Below are 18,578 nucleotides of genomic sequence, written 5' to 3' on the forward strand. Positions count from 1 at the left end.
TATTATGGATATCCTTTTATTTTAAAGGAATGTTTTTTCCATTTTCAACTACAAAACAGATTCCATACATTCTGCCATAAATAAAAACGAACAATAAGGCAGGACACTACATGAACAAACTGAGAACAACTGTTTTCCAGAAAATGTGAATTAAAAATGCTTCACAAGTATAAGCCATCCAGTTTTTAAAATAAAACTGTTGAAAACCCACAAGATCTCAAGTGGTAGATGTGAACACCCTTGAAGAACAAAATGCAGTTTTGACATTTTGCACTTTTGGTTTTGAAAACCTAGTTTTGTTCAGAGCACATTCTAAGGTTGTTCTGGCTGTTTTCAGATCAAGAGCCATATGGGAGAAGAGGCACCACAGTAACAAAACCATTTTCAAGATTTCTTTTGTTTGCAGCTGTCCCTTTTAAATGCTTGACTTTTAAGAGACTGACGGACTCAATGCAAGTCTTTGTCTGTCACAGTAGAACTCCAAACTCGTTTCACCGGATTCTCTTTTGCTGTCGTGCTCTGTAAATGTCGTGAACAGGGGGAACTACAGATCCTTTCTCCTCATCGTCGTCGGAATCTTCATGTGGTCTCTTAACAGCCTTATTGAGCATAGCGTTATTTTCCACAGGTCCATTGCCTTCCACAGCTATTTCAGGTAGGCCTCCGGTAATTATTCGTACAGCTTCATCAACAGCTTTAGAAAGAGAAAAAGATTAATTTAATTTATGAAACTAAATTCCCTGATTAGGAATAAGCATGCAAACACGGACACCAAGGTAGATACATTGTGGAGATTTCTGGAACACGAGACATTTTCCTGCCCTGTTCTCCTACAGACGTTAAGAATTAAGTCTCAACTGTCTAAAACTCCGAGCTATGGCAAACACTAATTACAAAGTAAATGCTGCTGCTGCTTCAGCTTGAGCCCTCCCTTTATGCAAGTATTGAGGTCATTTGCAAGCTTAATAAAACAGGGCAGCCTATTGGGGAAACAGTGTAACTAGTTTGTGATTCATCAGAAAGTATGCATAGCAAGGCAGTTTCTGCTTATCAACAGAGAAAGCTTCAAAAATACCACGTGTAATGTAACTAGATGTTTTATTTTCACTCTAAAAGAAATTAAATCCTAGCTTGCTTTCTCTCTGATCATTTGTTCCTTACAGAGGGGGTGAAATGTAGCATATTATCACCTCCTGTGGTTTACATGAAGCGTGGAGTATGGATCTGTCCTGTTTTTATATTTCAGAACACCACCTTCTCTGTAGGAGTTCAGAGAACACTGCTCTTGAATTGTTCTCAAGCACCGCAACAATGTGCTTTCAGAGTTATGCCTACCAATGAACTTACCGTACCGCAAATTTGTAATTTAACATTACAGTTACAACGCTGCTAGAAATAATGCCTTGCTTCTTTTAAAGGATATTCTGAAAATCTTCATTTCTTTCTTTTAGTGGTTACCACCAAAATGTTATTAAAGTAGCAGCTGGTGATTTTCAGCTTTTTGACTTTTTGTTGATCTCCCCACAGTTAAATGTACAACATCTCTATGTAGGTTCCAACCTACAAACGCAGCCAATTCAACAGTATACTCTTAAATAATAATTACACATCTGTAAATGAGGTCTGGATTTTAGACAGCAATATCCATATGTAAAACAAAGTCATATGCAGCGCTATCACAGGCTCCGGAGCAAACAAATAACTTACTGTCTGGCAGTTTGCATCTTCTAAATATCTCCATGAGCTCATCCACTTGAACAAAGGGACCCTGATTTGTTACCAAAAAAAAAAAAAAGAAAAAGTTTAGAAGATTATTTTCAGTAGAGTGATACATGCTGTGGTTCTGTCAAAACAGAATCTCTTCTACAACTTTTTGAAGTTTTCACAATTCATTAAAACAAACCTGAAAACAAACAGGAGGTGGCAGGAGCTTCATGAGAACTACAGCTGCTGGTGGAACAGGAAATACACCACCTGGGACGGGATGTAAGCCTGGAGCTGTGGGAAGAAAAACTGTATGAAGCCAGTGCAAGACACCTAGACTTGAATTGCTTGTGCAGCATTATTATTGGATGCAAGTAATTACTACCCTGTCACTTTTGCCTCTACTACTTACATACTGTTTAGTCAGTGATCTGAAGTCTATGAGCAGTGCGTGTAACAGCTTATTACCGTTTACCAGATCCCAAACTACTTGTACTTATTTCCATGTGACCTTAGTATTAAGTAAAATATATATGCCTTTAGCAATCCAATTAAATAACAGCCTAAAATTTAAGTACGTGTTTAGATGACTGAAGACTAGGAAAGTCTCTGTGATTAGGTTCGCTGAACACACAGGTTCATAACTTGCCGCCAGGTGAAATATAACCGCTTCTGACTGAACATTTGACTTACGTGCTAAGTGTCTTGGCTGAAATGGAATCATTTGCTGAGTGTCCGGTTTTGGATATTCAGGTTTTCTGTCTACTTCATCTTTGAGAACAGGCACGATGGAGGGCGCAACCACAGGGTCTGGAATTATAGCTGCCAGCTTGGCACGGGAGACATCCTGCGAAAGCAATTAGAGAGCACTGAACTTGGCAGGATCGCATTGCTTGTTCAAATTACAGAACAAAACACCTCTCTAGACCAGTCACTTATTCTCACTTTGTCATCATTATAATTCCAGATGTCCTCTTAGAAGACCATCTGGGCAAAACTTGCATGTTTTCATCAAACATTTTAGTCCTACAGCGTCCCAGCTGGGAGTGGAAACACTTGTTTTGGTTACCAAATGGGACCATGTTTGTCATTTTTGAGTGGCTCCTTTTTTTAGGTTAAAAAGATTTAGGTGAACAGGTGCAGACCACTAGGCCTGCACAACTATCATTTCTCCCTCATTTCATTCCCTAGATTGCTTTAGCTGGAGGAGAAATAAAGCATAAGGCAGTCAGCAGGCATGCAAAGCAGCAGTTCAAACAGGATTATATTTTGGCATGTTGCAAGCAACAGAAATCAGCCCAAGGGCTGAATCATCTTAGGTACACAACCACCTCGCATGCATTTATCAAGACGTACTCTCTTGTAAGCACACCTGTAACTTCAAAATAACTTTGCCCCCATTGTGTTAAAAGAAAGTATTCAGTGGCTCAATGTGACTCTTGTTTCCACCTATCAGATTATTTTACAACTGTGTGAAGACCAACAATTCAGCTGCTTTGCTAACTTTGATGACTTCTGCATTTTTCAAAAATTACTTTTCTGTGTAAGAAATAAATGGAAGCTGAAGCACCATTTTTGAGACATGAATTGAAGGCGCTCTTCCTGTTCATGCAAATGGCAAACAGCAGTTCCTCCAAGAGAGCTGTTTCTGCCTGATTTTACAATATGCTTAAAAAAAAAAAACCAAAACGAACATTTTATTCTGTTCTAATGGTTTTTCAGTGTTATGGCCTTCCACATGACTAAAACAGTAGTTAAAATACCTGTGGTCAGAAATGAGATGGGAGACCACCAGATACAGGTGTCTGGCCTAGAATTTAAGTTCCGAGTAGCAGCACCAAAGCACTTTAGCCCTAATAAACAACTGAAAAAAAGCAGGCAGCCACTGATCTCTATAGGCAATTTTCCTCAGCCATTCGCAGCAGTCACTGGGACTGCAATATGTTGGGTTTGATATGGTTCTCAATGAAGTGAGCAGAGTTTTGCCAACTGGAGTGGAAGGGCAGCCAGCGATGTTTCATACAGGTGACCTGATTCTACAAACTTCCAAAAGAAGTTTGGTTTTTGAAGGAGCTCAGGTTTAAGTCTGACGTGGAGACCTGTAGCTGAGCGGTGATGGCATTAACACATCGACCTTTCCGTGGGAAGATGAGAGGCAAATATGAATACATGAGGTTGCATCTGTTAGTCGACTTCCTTGCTCCTTTCTGCCCTTGGCCCACAACGCCTGGCACTTCGCTGCCCAACCAGACAACAAGGAGGAGGCATACCAGGCCTGGTTTACCTGCTTTTTCTATCATGGGGAAAAAAGTGTAAGGCAAGTCCTAAACAAGGAATTGCTTAAGTTTGCTAGGACTGAAAAGAATAACAGTAAAATTAAGTGTTCTTATCCACTTACCTTATAACCAAGGGCCTTCAGTTCGCTAGCAGAGCAAGGGTACAAATCCATGAACTTATACCTGTCTACCAGCAGAGCTGTTTCTTTACCCTCATATTCTTCCTTGAATGCTGTAAACCTCCGTTTTTCAACTTTCAGTATACTAGCTAGATCACCAATGTTACTTTCAAAAGCTAAAAACCGAGCCCAGATTTCCCTATAAAAGACAGATAAACAGACAGTTGCTGAAGGAGAAAGAATTACTGATCACGACCCAATTAAAAAAACACACGAGAGGAGAGATTCAAAGGAGGTAATCTGGGAACACATGACTATTTCTATTATTTACTTTAGATGCATCTATAACATGCATTACCTTCCCAGTGCCTCATGTATTTCTATAAAAGCTTTCAATCTAGTGAATCATAAAGGACTTCGTTATGAAAAGGAAAGGATTACTGGTGTAAATGACTTCAGCATTTGAGGTAAGCTTTTATCATCAATGTAAGATGCACAGCTAGACTACTCATCCTGCTACACAGAATTTCACTCTGATCCTGATATGTGAAGGCCTTCTCAACATAGATTATGATTTAGTTCATCTGCATATACTAGCATATTCTAGCAGGCAAGAGCAATACCCTATAACACAATAGGCAGCACTTCAGAATTTTACATAGCCCAAAATATAGACAGTTACTGCTTATTTCTCTGTGGAAAATCTCATCTATAACTTAAGCAACATCTGACCATATTTCTGGACTTGATTCAACTTTCATTTGAGCTTTGGAGTTCACCTTTGAAGAAGATTCAGCTTTTAAATTCTTGGGTTTTCTCACTTTTAAAATGGACATAAAAATATTGCTCACAAAAGATCAGAACTGAAGTGCAGAATGAATGTGCACAGCAGTGCAATGTTTCATTTCTTAGGTTTGATGCCTATGTCTACCAGAATAATAATGGTGAACGCTTGGACTGCAAAGGGTTCGTAACCATTTTTTCAGAGAAATAAATTTTAAAAGTAGTAATGAAAACGTAGCGGTGAGTGGTCAATCCAAGTCTTTTCTGGTTCTTTCACTATTTTATTTTCAGCTGGCTAGGAGTTGTTCAGCATTCTCCTCAATAAATTCCTGACTCACCTTCTCTACTATAACGCTCCTGAAAGATGTTCTCAACTCCCTCTCCCCATCTATCTAAAGCATCTATCTGGTGAGCGATACAGGTCATTAGCCACGCCACCTGCTCAAACCATCGAATCCTTACTGCCCAGGAGGATTTTGCACTCTGTCCTCAACAATCCTGCGTCAATGAGGTTTTAAAGTCAATAAATTAATGAATTTCACTGCAAGTGGGATAGGGACTTTCACAAATCTGTCACAGTTGTTGCTGTTTTAGACAGCATGAAGAGGGGAAGGAACATCTGTACCTCATTTTGTCCTGCTGTTCATTTTTCTAATTTTTTGGGGATGTTTGTAGTTGAAAGGGGTTATGTATCTTTTTTAGTGTAGTGAAACTGCTTTTGCAGACATACCCAGATTTCTCAGGTGGAAGGCTCCCTGAAGTTAAAACACGTTCAAACAAAACTCTTGTATTATTGTCCTCTTTAAAAATAGAAAGAAAAAAGAAAAATCACACTGAGTAAAATATATTAAAGACAATTTAAAATCATGTCCATTCAAAGAAATGTGTACATTGAATTAAATATAAGGCTGATATTTTGACACCTGGATTTGAATTTCAGCAAGTAGAAAAAAAATCTGAACGCCTACACAAAAGTTTACCAACGTTAAATTCTACTGTGAATTTGTTATTTGAAAGTCTATTTTTGTTGATAGCGACAAACCGATTCTAATACAGGTTCTTTTATAACAGCACCGCTATTGCTTGGCATCTCTTCAGGATCTCTGTTTTTTTCCGTTTTCTTTAATTATCACAATGGCATATCTCGGTAATTTTAAATTTGGCCTTTCAATTCATCACTTCCCTTTTAAATTAGGGCAATATTAATAGACTTGTATGTTCCTCAGAAGTCTTCCCAAAATTATTAGACCTGGTTCCCAATGAGCAGTCAGCTCATATGTTGCCAGCTGGGGGAATGGAGTAGTTAGTGGTTTTGTTCTTAAAACTGCTAGTTTCTGCCCTGTCTCTCTCGCTGTGTATTTTACCATATCTTACATTTACAGGAGTTCAGACATCAATTTTCTTGTTTTTCAGTAAAGTCTGCTGGGTTGCTACAACAGAGCAATACACTGGCAAGTTCTAAGATAATTTTTTCTGATGGCACTCTATGGAAAGGCCTTGCAAATATTCATGTACACCTAAAATAATTTCTTGCAAAATTAAATATACTTTGACTTGAAAAAAAATCTCCCTGTTTACAGCTCACAGGAGAAAAAAAGCTCTAAATCTGTTCAGACTTTCAGAGCCTGAAAAAAAAAAGGTACTGTACTCTGACAGGAGAGGTTCACGTGCCTGGTGCCAACAGACCGCACTGGGAGGTTCAGAAGATCCAGCAGCACAGCTACCTGCAGCCGCTGCTCACACCGGCGGCGTGGAGGCTAGCTCACAAAACTGAGCGAGCAATTCGTAATAAAAACCAGCTTGTGTTACACCTCTGTGGTGTTATGCTACAAATACTGAGCTAGAATACTGAAGACATGAAGAAATACCCGAAGAAATCTGAAAATCTAATGAGTACCTGGCAGACAGGACTGTGCAGAGGAAGAGCCTGGGATGAACTGCTCTCCTCCCTCTTCTCTAACTCCCCGTGAAACAGGACCAGGACAGTTCCACACAAAGGCCTCCGTCAGCCCCTGCTCCCCACAGCAGCTTGGGTTTCTTTTAACATATTAACTCCCGCATCAGGGAATCCCACACAGAGACCTGCCGCCGCCGCCGCCGCCGCCACCACCTCCTGCCCGGGGCTCCCCGGCCCCCTGTGCCCCGAGTGCTGGCACGGGCAGGGAGCTGCCTGCCTTGCCCCTGCCCTGCTCTTTGCATTGCAAACCGGCTCGCCGGCAACTTCCAGGCAGGACCAATATTCACAATATTGCTTTTGTATCTTGCTCATCTCATCTATTCGGGGAGAACGAGTTTAAATTAATTCTAGTAGGGACCAACTAATCCCTCACTCCTCTCACGCTGATGTCAACCTCCTATGGATCTCTTTCCTCGGGATTTGGATTTCTCAGTGTACTGCCCACTGTTCACAGCAGATGCTGTAAAACTGCTGCAATGCAAGTGAGTTACAATCTTGAAAGTTCACTCTCCTCTATTCAGTAGAATCAAGATCTAATGTCAGTGTACTTCTGGAACTTCAGTAAGGAAAAAACAGCAGGTTTTGTTTTCAAATTAACTGCTGAGTTTCATGAAGAGGTTTCATTGCTCTTCAAGAAGAATTAAAACTAAAGTACAAAGAACTTGGCCTGAACCTAAACTCACACAGAAGGCAGATTAATGCTTCATTAGACCTCTCAAAGCTTAAAGCTTACCATTAAGGTGAGAAAGGTAGTCGATATATGCCAGTACATATTCTGGAATGTCCCCATATTTTTTCAGCCCTAGCTCAAAAATCTTAAAGGCCACAGACTTATCCTGCAAACATTAAAAAAAAAAAAAAATTAGCTTCAGTGAGCTATGCACCCTTCTGACACTTCTTTAATATCAAATTGAGCATCTACGATTACCTTACTACAATAATACTCCATTAAAGCTGCTGTAACATAGACGTGATGGCGGGTCCGGGCATCCTCTCTTGCTTTCTTAAATATCATTCTTCCAGATTTTATGCCTTCTGCTCGCCTTGCAAATTTCATATATTGGATATAAACCTAAGGTGCATATTAATATTTATATATAGTATCAGTGCTAACAAAGAATACTAAGGTATAATAAAGTTTTTTACTATATCTGAAATAATCTTTACTCACAAAATACAGCTAATAAGTCATAATAGAAACAAGACACTGTTGTGCCTCTATGTTGTTTTGCTATAAATTCTGAGGCAAAGCTTTTTATATACTTTTTTTTTTTTAAATGGAATATACCTAAGACTGATCCCCTGAAATGAGAATAGTTAATGCATAGATTTTTCACGGAAGGGGAGGTAAGTAGATGAATGTAATTTACATAAGCTGGTGCCTTCAGAGAACTAGAGGCTTATTGTAAAAGTGGTAACTTTCTAATAAAGTTAAGACATCCATAAGGCTAAAGAATAGTCAAAAGGCCTGATGAAGCATTTTACTGTACATTATACAATCCAGGATACAAATCATCCTGTCTGCAAATATTTATACCCGATCAAGGAAATAATGAATGTGCTATTTAATTCAGTGGTGAATTTGTGATTTGCATTTCTTTGGGATTTAACTTTCCTTCACTCTGACTTAGATCACAAATAAGAGCATTCCTCAAATAGGAGGAACTGGTACATGGTTTCTCAGAAAATGTGTATTTGGGAAGCATTATGATCTGTCTTTACTGAATAGAAAGTGTCAGTAAATGGATACCTTCCCTCTGACACTGACCTGTTGTTTAATTTTAGACCCCAGACCTTTTTCCTTCTCATACTTTGTCGTGTCTATTTATAAACTAAATAACTTTTTGAGGGCAGGTTACTTCTCACACCATTTGTTCAGTACTAGCACAGCTGGCACTACAGACAATGTGGTTTACTATAGAACTTAAGCAGATGTACAGCAATACTCTGATACTTACATGGTGCATTACAAATTTATTTGCAAACTACATGTACACAGGATGGTGTATTTCTAGGTAGCGAGGACAATGGGCGATAGCAATGTGCTTTTAATCAGTTAAGGGGAGGCAAAGTGAAATTTTAGTTGAGCCAACAAAACATACACCAATTCTTCTGAGCTGCGTCATGAAATCTTTAATATCTTATATCTTCATCGCTTGTTTTAAGAGATTTTCCAAAAGAGACAGAGAAGTGCACATGACTTAGTGTATCTAAGTGGATTAAAGGCTATAATTGTCAACGTTGCTGAAATTTTAATCTAATTCTGTCATCTCAGTGCTCCACCTGCTCAATCATCCTTGTGACTCAATGAACTCCTGTAAGTACTTCCCCATTCTTTGCGCGTACTCAGGTGACTATCCATGCAAATGTGGAAAAACTCAATACTAAGGATCATCTTACCAGAGTGGGATCAATGTCTTCAATAGCCAGGAGTCGGTTATATATGCTGTGTACTTTCTCATACTTCATTCGACTCTAAGTAAATAAAAAGGAAATACAGACTGCTTGGCAATACTACTACAAATCACCTGTCAGAATGCAAAAAACAATCTGAAGAAAAAACTACAATTTTTCTGTTTCCTTTTTTCCCCAGTTGAACACTATGTATGTCAGTCCTTTTACTCAGATGCATTTTCTGTCTCGTGCAATCATTTCTTTACTTCCCACATGAATTTCTCACTAGTGCTTATGTACATGCTTTTCAAGAGTCTCTGAAATCTTTTTCTAATTTAGAAATACTGCAGCAGAACTGCCATTGTAGGTGTTTGGGATAAGAAGACTGTTTCCTTTACCTCTGTCTAAAAGTAACGTGCAGACAGCTAGGAAAACCACCTTCTTTGCTCTCCAACCTACGCATTTCAAACAATCCATTCTGTTCCCTGCCAGCTGCAGCCCTCCAAGTTGTATTGGGCAACCTTAAAAAACCTAAATAGCCAGTACGCTTGGGATACAAGAGGCTGCGCTGAAAGCCAAGGAAGGCTTTTTCTTTTAAGGGCAAAGGAGTTTTTTTGCTGTTGTCCTCAGGATCTTTCTGCAAAGACTCTTCCACGTTATGATAGGTGGGCAAATTATATCCTGCAGAGGACTCCGTAGTCCTCATCTGATCACTGGGAAACGGCCTTTATTCCTGATGGTTCATGTGCAAAACCAGCCACTGTTGGGGCATCACTCATTACGGAGGCTGTGCAATAAGGCGGTAGCCTGGGTAAAGAGATTTCTCAAGAAAGGTGCAGGATAGGGTGCCTCCCATCTTCTGTCACAGCCATGCAAATGCAAACCTTAAACCCCCAAGAATTAGATAGGAAAGGTGTTCTTTATCCCCATTTTAAAAGTGAAGAAGCTGATGCTCTGGTAAATGTAAATCTATCAGCCTTTCAACTTCATAGTAATTTGAAAAATACAGTCAATATTTAAGTGGAAAGACAGAAGATTTTCAAAAATTTTGTAACTCATACTATGGGCTTTTCCTCTCCATTTTGTCAGCTCAGTCTCAGAAACACTGAATGGGGTTAAGGCTAGACGAATCAGTAAATTAATTCTATAGAATTCTGTGTATTCAGTATGTTTCAAATAAATGACATTATTGATGGGAGATGTCTTTGGGTTTTAACGTCAGTACATCACTATTTTTGCTCACCTCTTCATAATCTGCATATGCAAAATAAAGAAGCATATTCTTCTTTAATAAAGTGCTGATCGCTCTTTCATAAATATTAGCAGCCTCATCACTGAAAAGTTTAGCATTGTTCATGTCCTGTTATAAAATAAGTATGATAATATAATTGTTCAGCATCTGTGACAGTGAAGGCCAATCTATGGAATATCTTCTGTGTGTGAAAAGTCCCAGTGAACTTCCATGCAGTGCTCAATAAAGAGACAATCATCTCCCCAGTACTTAAGGAATCACAAAATCAGGCCAAAAACCCCGCCCCAGACCTAAAACTGGCCAACACTGAAATAGTTTTTCGTAATTCTTATCTCAAATGCAATTATTTTTATTTCTTAAAATAGCCCCAGTTTTAAAATTCTGAACATGGCACAACTTATGGTGCTAAATAATTTTCACACCCCCCTCCTTGGTTCTTAAGTATTTGAGGAAAAATTAACAGCGCACCATGTCAAAGCAACGAAATCAGAAAGAAAACCAATGGCAATCTGCTTACCCCTTTTTCAGCTAGCAGTTTACTAGATTGCTCGAGGTACTGTGCAGCTTCATACCAGATATCTGGGTGATGTCCCAGAACCAAAAGGCATTGCTCATAGGCAAACATAACTGGGGGGAGAAAATGTAAGAAATACTCCTTGTATATTGTCACAGAAATGGTACCATCTTGCACAATGGAAGTATGAAATACAAAAACCAGCAAATAGACAATATTAACAGTAATTGGCTTTGAATACAACGATCACAACTGCAGTTCTTTTATATTACCAGGAACTTTATGAATCATAACCAGCAGCTAAAACCTGCCTCCTCCACCGAGGAAGAAGCAGAACCCATTCAAGAACACCAGCCATAAAATCAGGCTGTGATCCACCGTTTCCTGACCTCCAGTGAAAGTTCAGTGGCACATGACTACAGCACTGTCCCCCAAAATCCGTGTATTACTTTCAGCTTGGCTTGAGCAAAAACAAAAGAGTAGTTTAAAAAAAAAAAAACACAAACACCCACACAATTCAAGAAACTTGATCAACTTCGGCTCCAGCATGAGCCCTGAACACTAAATCACATCATTACTTACGCTGGAGGTCATTAACGGAGCTAAGAAATACAATTCTACATGTCCTAGCGCAATATCTCATTACCTCTTTTTGTTATGAGAGTTTGATCTTCTGTACGCAGAGGATTGCTCTTTTCCCACTGGATGTACTTCTTCCACATGTCTACCTGCTGAGCCTCTTGTGGGGTATTTTGTGGGGGAACAGAGGGAGCATTGCGGTCCAGACCTTTCATCACTGTCTCATATTCCTGAAACAGAAGCAATGTTTTGAAGAGCAGATTTAAACACACTAAACACTTATTTTAGGTTATGCTCTACAAAACTGATACAAATATTTTAGCATACCAACTTTATTAGTCTAACACACACTTTTATTTGAAAATAAGAACCAAGCTTAATGCTAGTTTGTAGAATTAAATAGAACAAAGAGAAGTCAACAGAAGGTTGTACCTTTGCTACACGTCGTGCATTCATATAATCTCTACTCCTGTCTTCAATCATCTTCTTAGCTAAGTGAATATTGATGCCCTGGAGAAGGGTGAAAAAAGGAATTGGGAATGTGCAATTTCACTTTGGAAATACTGAATCTCATTTCATACAGAAAAGAGCTTGAAAGGGGATGCAAAAGTGAGCAAGAAGGATAAAGTTATTTTAAAATACTGCTCTCGAAAGGTACTGCATTTCTCCTAATAAACGTATGGGCAAGAACTTATTTATCAGAAAATAAACTCACTACTAAAAATCAACTGACCTGAAGCACCTCAGTATATTTTTAATCACTTACAGCTTTCAAAAATACAATGAACTTTACATAAACCTGCTGGGGGAGAGAGTGGAAAGAATGTATTTGTGATTTACATTTTTCCTTTTAAATCACGGTCAGTGCCTAGTCAGAGAGAGTCACAGCTCCCTGCCTTGCTGCTGCTTGCTGTTCACCAGGTGAGACTGAGACAGCATATGAGCAATTCAGTTTTCTTGGACAAGTAGTAACAGAGATTGACCTCCAAGCTCAAAGCTCTGCCTTCTCCTCTGTTCCTGAAGTAACTGACAGCTTTTAAAAGAAGTTATATTCAATGCACACCCTGCTATATGTGTACCTTTGTCAGCTGAGACAGGCTCGAGACCTGTCACCGCAGAGAGTGACACCCCTCCAGGACCGCGCGCATGCGCATGGGGCTCTGCCGTGCTGCTGAGCCAGAGCAGCAGGGGATTTGGGGCAGCTGGGCCCCCAGGCACAACCCACATCTCAACATCCGCAACACAGGCCTGGTCACGGGGTCCCAGGCGTGAACAAAATCTCGAAGAACCACTCTTATGGCAGGATAAGCGACCGCCCCGCCTGTGTCCGAGTGGATTTTGTTGGCGTGGCTTGCCTGGACTTTGAGGAAGGTGGGCGCAGTTTTCAGTCCTATTCCCAAGAGGCACCCGAGCTGGGTACCAACTCATCACAGAAGCAAAGGTACCGCCTGGACTCACGCGGAGTGCTGTCTGGGATAGCTATCGGGGCCAGTCAGCACACAAAACCAGCAGTGCCCCATTTAACCCAGGACTGGGCGGAGGACGCAGCAATGTTCTCCTGAGATGCACTCCCAGCCTCGTGAGGTGCAGCCGTGCGGCTTTGTGAGCCAGAGATTGTCACTTCTCTGTCTCACTAGGGGTGTTACCACTTTTGGCCATTTGTTTAATTAAAGATACTGGTGACCAACAGGCTGATATTGCTACCTGGTGGCTCCTGGTAGAGCTAAAGGGAAGCTTGCGAGTATTTTAATTGCAGCAAATAGCCAGTACACTTTCATACTGAGACCTGCACACGATCTCTGTGTTGTTGGGCTACTGACGTGGCAAATCACTTCCCCCTCAAAGAGCCCTTCTGGTGAGGAGCATTTCCTTCTCTGTGTCAGGACACCCGTAAGTAGCACCCCTTTCCCTCGGGGCCAGCCTAGCGAGAACGGGGCGTGCAGAAACCTGTGTCCAAGCAGAGTGCCGGCCCTCAGCTTCCAGCAACTCTGAACAGCCCGAGGTACTGGTTTGTGTCACAGGCGTCAGCCACAGCTGCCTCAACTAGAAGAAGGTACGGAACAAATGTAGGGCAGGTTTCAGCTATCATTTTGACATTCTCCCTACTTACTAATGAAAGTAGTAGGAACCAGCAGTGACAGCCTTCATTTGCTATGTGGGAGGGGAAGAGGAGGTTTACAAGGAAGTTATACTGGGGATTTTCCTACGCAGGAGAAGGCATGTTGCTGGTTATCTTCCCTGGTGGTCAGCAGGCTACCAGTGGTATCCCTGAATACCGACAGGGTGATGAGCTGTTACAGTACACGCTTGTGGCTGCGGATGCCCAGAGGTACTCCCACTGGCTAAGCACAGTGGCCCTATTAACATCAGAGGTCACCAAGGCTACAACTTGCATAATTAGCAACAAGGAAAGAGAAATTGTCCCCTTCTTTCCTGCTCAGTGCACAGCTGACCCATAGCATGCCGGCACCTGCAACCCCGAGCGCAAGAGGCAGGACAAGGGAGGGTGCTGTATGAGCATCCCTGCTTGACAGTGCTGAGCACCAGGGCACCTACCCTCAGTTCTGCATTCCCACCTCTGCTGACTGGGGTAGGGTAACAAGCTGTTACCAAATATGTTTACAAATACACTATAAAGGTGCAGCTACAAATTAGCCTGCAAGGCCAATGAGCTGAGGTTACGCTTGCTGAAGACAGTGTGGTAGCAGACTCACCTGAATTGACGCTGTAATGGCTTCAGGTGAAGGATGGTGAGGAGCGTTTTATATGTACTTGAGACCGTATAACTTAATACCGTGAAGGAAGTCCAAACCTTCATAGCTGAATGCCATTTTACCCAGTTCAACTATAACTGAAAGGAGGGGAGTGCCTCCTTGGGGAAGTAAGCCCTCATTGCCAGCTGACCTGCTCTAGCTTCCATTAAATATATTCTCCATCATTGATGACAGTGATTTCTAATTCACTAGCAATTCCACTGGGCCAACTGGGAAATGGGACGGTTAAATGTATCCGATAGAAAGTCTTTAAAATAAATTAAAAAAATTAACTCAGGTACCTGTAGAGTTTTGCCACAGGTCTTGGTACATACTGCACACGCAAAACGTGTTTATATTGCCAGTGATCTATTTAAACATAATTATTTAGTGGATACAGTTTGGGCACCATACTTGATTATACGATTATTATTTCTTTCTTAATGTCACAAACAAATTTCATATTCTTGATTACCTCTTCGTATTTGTTATAATCTCTCCAGAGCTGTTCTATGTTTATCATTGGATTCACGCAACCACGCTGGTAAACCCTACGGACAGCTGTTATCCTCTGGTTTTCTGCATAAGATCCTACTGCTTCTCTAAATAGTGGGGAGAGAGATTAACGTCAGCTATTACAGATCATAACTGGTATGAACATCAACATTTATTAACTGAGCTTAAAAAAAATTCTTTTAAGGTACTTACACGCCTTTCAAAAAATTGATGTAATCCACCCAGATCTATGTGAGAAAAAATATTACATATAATGAAACCAATGTTTAGTTGTACTTGTTATAAAGTTAGAAATAAAATGTGTTTTGATAAAAAAAACATACCTGGTATGACATGATTTCCATGCCAATCTTATCCAGAGCAAAATCATAAGCCTGAGCCATTTTTTCTCTGAGGAAAAAAACAAACCACAAAGACCATAGAGCAAGTGTTTAGTATTTAAAAAAATCTTTATTTAAGAGTATTCTTTTGTGCAGCAAATTCTAGCCAAACATTGAGGCATGAAAAGTATCATTCAACAGCTGCATGTAAAAATTGGCATTCAGATAGCTTTAAATTCTGCATTTAGGTTTTTTTGGTTTTTATTGAAGAAAATTATTTAAATCTTTTGGTGGCAATCTAGCATACTAACAGTTCCTGAGCCCCACCCCCCCCCCCTTAAGTAAGCGGAAATCCACATATATTATGTGAAGTTGAGAAGACAGAAAACAACTGCCCTCTACATCTTCTTAGCTGACGGATGTACCCGTGGTTTCTTTTTTGTCTCAGAATTCCCCAAACCTTATTGTAATTCTCCAGGAACACCAAAAAGCTGGGACAATTAGGAGTAGCTCCCCTGTGTGGAAACTGCCCAAAATCTTTCACATGATTTCTTATCCCCCCAAATTCAAAGTATTTTTCCCCAAATTTAAAATGTTCACAGAATATTTCCTTGGTCAAGTTTGAATGAAGACAGCTTTTTCTCTCTCCCACTTTTCTCCTAGTTTCCTTTACTCAAACGTCTTTCAGTACCTTGCTACTTCCTTAACCACATTAACAGGAAAAATAGAGGAAAGTTATATTAGATAAAAAGATGGGGGGGTGCTGATACTTTTTTAATTGTTTCAAAACAGTCTTGTAAAAATAAATTTTAAAAAACTGATTTTTTTTCTGTTAATGCATTAGTTACCTTGCCAGTTATAGTACAAAGAAATTATGGTGGGCTGGGAAAGAAACAGTTTATAGATGCTGAAAGGTACCGATATGTTTTGAAACCTCAAACAGGAAGAAAAAGCATTAAACTCAGTCCACAGGATTATAAACAAGCAAAATGTAGTAACTGAAAAGGGATGAAGATTAATACACCCCAAAATTTTGACACCGTGATCTTTTATGCCTTTTTATGCATTCCGAAACTTTATCTAATTACTGAATTATTTACTATTGCCAGTCAAATATAGTACCTCAGCTGGAATCAGTGCTGAATTTTGTGGAGACTCTAAACAGGACGCTAAGGGGGAGGACAGCAAAAGGTCCCGACTGAGGAAGAAGTGTGTTTCAGATTGGCTCAAGCACCAATCTCATCCGCAGGGAAGCGGCATGGATACGCCAGCTATTCCCCCACTCTTGTCCCACCTTGTTATATGGATCCAGGCTAAGGAAGCAATTTTACCCAGCACGCTCAATTAAAGATACTTTAAAGAAAATGTTTTCTAAATGCAGATTATGTATTATCCCCCCCCAGCACTCTACCAGAAGATCCCCAGGCAGGTTTGCCACCCGGGTTCCTCCCCACCCCCTAGTCAAAAATCAAGAGATTCACCGTAAAACTAGAATAATTCAGAGCAACTCTGTTAACTTACTTGTAACTAGGTAGCTTCCCCTTGGTTTCTCGTACATAGGAAAGGTAACATTTCCATAAATCAATGTGTAAAACCTTCATAAGGCATCGTTGAAATAACTGTTTAATACATCAAGAAGACGTGATCAGGATTCCAGATACAGAAATTAGGTTTCTACTTTTAAAGCTATACAGTATGAATTAAAATAATCTTTGTAATTATGATTGAGATTTGTAAGAAAGAATAAGTTAAACTACTCATCCTTTTGACTAAAGCATCTCCGTGCTATGCAAGGGAACTTGAGAGAATTAAGCAGAGAAATTCCTCTGCGCAATTCACTGATTACAGCTTGGTAGCAACAACAAATCGACTTTAGTGATATATCTTATCTGTGTTTCTGAATAGCGCATTCAATGAGAGCTATAGTTCTTTTCAATCTGCTTTAGCCTAATCACAAGATACTTGTTCTTGCTATAGAGATATATTACATATATTGATAGGACTCACCTTTTCCACTTTGTCATAATTTTTTGCTTTAATCTATAGGGAAGCAGAAAAAAACAAATCACTTAAGAAACTATTTTAGAATAGTAGGAATATATTCTTCACACAGTAGTTTGTACTTCGGCTGCCTAAACTAATTACATTGTCACACCATATAATGTTGCAAAAATATAATTAAACATACAAAAATCATGTACTTTTCTTAGCTTTTTCAAAATTAGCATTTTAATTTTTTTTTTTATTTTTCACTTCCACTAGGGCCAAAATTTAGGTATCAGTGGTAAAGTTGCTTTCCTGTATTCTGGTTTGGACACCCAGACTTAGCCTCTTATTTCAAGGTACTCTGTTGCCTTAAGTGCATATATTGACTTAGGTCCCAAAGCCTCTAGATCAGGATTTAGTAAATTAAGGGTAAAATACCGTATTTACAAAACTAATAGGCTACTAAATGTATTATATTTGAATATTTATTTCTCACAGTACACTTTGCCATAACATGCTGATGCTGAATAAGGGAATAATAAACCATGGAGAACCTGTTTTTCGACAGGTGCCTCTAGCCCTCCTGCTCCCTTCCAGGAGGGGCCAAACCACGCTCACATCTCGGCACTCGTTTCATTCAGACAGCATGCACACCGCAAGGGTAGAGGGTGAAACCTAGTCTCAAAGTAACAGGTTGCCTTTCAGACAGGACAAAGAAAAGCACGAGATGGATGCAGAGGGCAGACCGGCACCCTTCATGTATTTATTAGCTCCAGTTATAGACACACCCTGAAGAAACAAGGAAAATCGACAACGCCCTTAGAAGATGCTTAACTGCGTTGAAATAAAGAGCCTTTAATGAAATAAGGATTTGTTATGCTGTGTTGCGTTTTTTTTTTAAAGCATCAAAACTCTCTTTTAAATCTCATTGCTCTTTGTTTACAAAGATTCACAGCTTTTATTTTGGTGTGAAACACGAGAGCCACAGAGGCAGCTCTGAAAGCCTTTCCTTTTCCCCAAGGAGCGCGGCGGTAGGCAGCAAACAGCACCCTTTTGCACCAGGTATTAATTATATCATTTTTATATCATTCCCATTCTAAAGCACAAGAGAATTTTTAATGGAAGCGTTAGGAAACACCAACTCATCTGCAGGAGACCTAAAATAAATATGTCCTGTACTGCACTGTGCACTGCCTTTCGTGTCTGCTGTTTCCCGAGTTTCTATGCTCCTGCAACACCCCAGCCTCCGAGAGCCCTAACGGAGCATCCCCATTTCTCTCACTCCTGAACAAGATCAATTAAAAACAAGAGAATTCAAACAAGTTTTGCAGGAAAACTTTAATGGCACACATGGGAGACCGGACCCTTGTGTCTGTACCGCTTTCGAACCGGAGCAGTATCCTGCCCAGGTTGAAAGGATTGCAC

General features: G+C 40.0%; 1 protein-coding gene across 2 annotated transcripts in view; it reads right to left on the minus strand.

Annotated features, from left to right (window-relative positions):
- Positions 1 to 18,578, minus strand: part of CSTF3 (cleavage stimulation factor subunit 3) — a 53,073-nt gene continuing 34,495 nt past the window's right edge. Inside the window, exons 4-21 of one of the 2 annotated variants that reach the window (XM_050898304.1) lie at positions 17,175 to 17,207; positions 16,689 to 16,786; positions 15,171 to 15,237; positions 15,040 to 15,074; positions 14,807 to 14,933; positions 12,011 to 12,088; positions 11,646 to 11,808; positions 11,003 to 11,112; positions 10,477 to 10,593; positions 9,240 to 9,314; positions 7,768 to 7,911; positions 7,573 to 7,675; positions 5,613 to 5,682; positions 4,103 to 4,298; positions 2,398 to 2,551; positions 1,904 to 1,998; positions 1,708 to 1,768; positions 1 to 694 (exon numbers count right to left, since the gene is read on the minus strand). In XM_050898304.1, the coding sequence (XP_050754261.1) occupies positions 492 to 694; positions 1,708 to 1,768; positions 1,904 to 1,998; positions 2,398 to 2,551; positions 4,103 to 4,298; positions 5,613 to 5,682; positions 7,573 to 7,675; positions 7,768 to 7,911; positions 9,240 to 9,314; positions 10,477 to 10,593; positions 11,003 to 11,112; positions 11,646 to 11,808; positions 12,011 to 12,088; positions 14,807 to 14,933; positions 15,040 to 15,074; positions 15,171 to 15,237; positions 16,689 to 16,786; positions 17,175 to 17,207 (1,929 nt within the window). In that variant the 3' untranslated portion in view covers positions 1 to 491. The remainder of the gene's footprint in view (positions 695 to 1,707; positions 1,769 to 1,903; positions 1,999 to 2,397; positions 2,552 to 4,102; positions 4,299 to 5,612; positions 5,683 to 7,572; positions 7,676 to 7,767; positions 7,912 to 9,239; positions 9,315 to 10,476; positions 10,594 to 11,002; positions 11,113 to 11,645; positions 11,809 to 12,010; positions 12,089 to 14,806; positions 14,934 to 15,039; positions 15,075 to 15,170; positions 15,238 to 16,688; positions 16,787 to 17,174; positions 17,208 to 18,578) is intronic. The other variant, XM_050898305.1, reaches the window with a different exon arrangement.

Source organism: Gymnogyps californianus, chromosome 5 (genome assembly GCF_018139145.2).
Source record: "Gymnogyps californianus isolate 813 chromosome 5, ASM1813914v2, whole genome shotgun sequence".
Taxonomy (NCBI): Eukaryota; Metazoa; Chordata; class Aves; order Accipitriformes; family Cathartidae; genus Gymnogyps; species Gymnogyps californianus.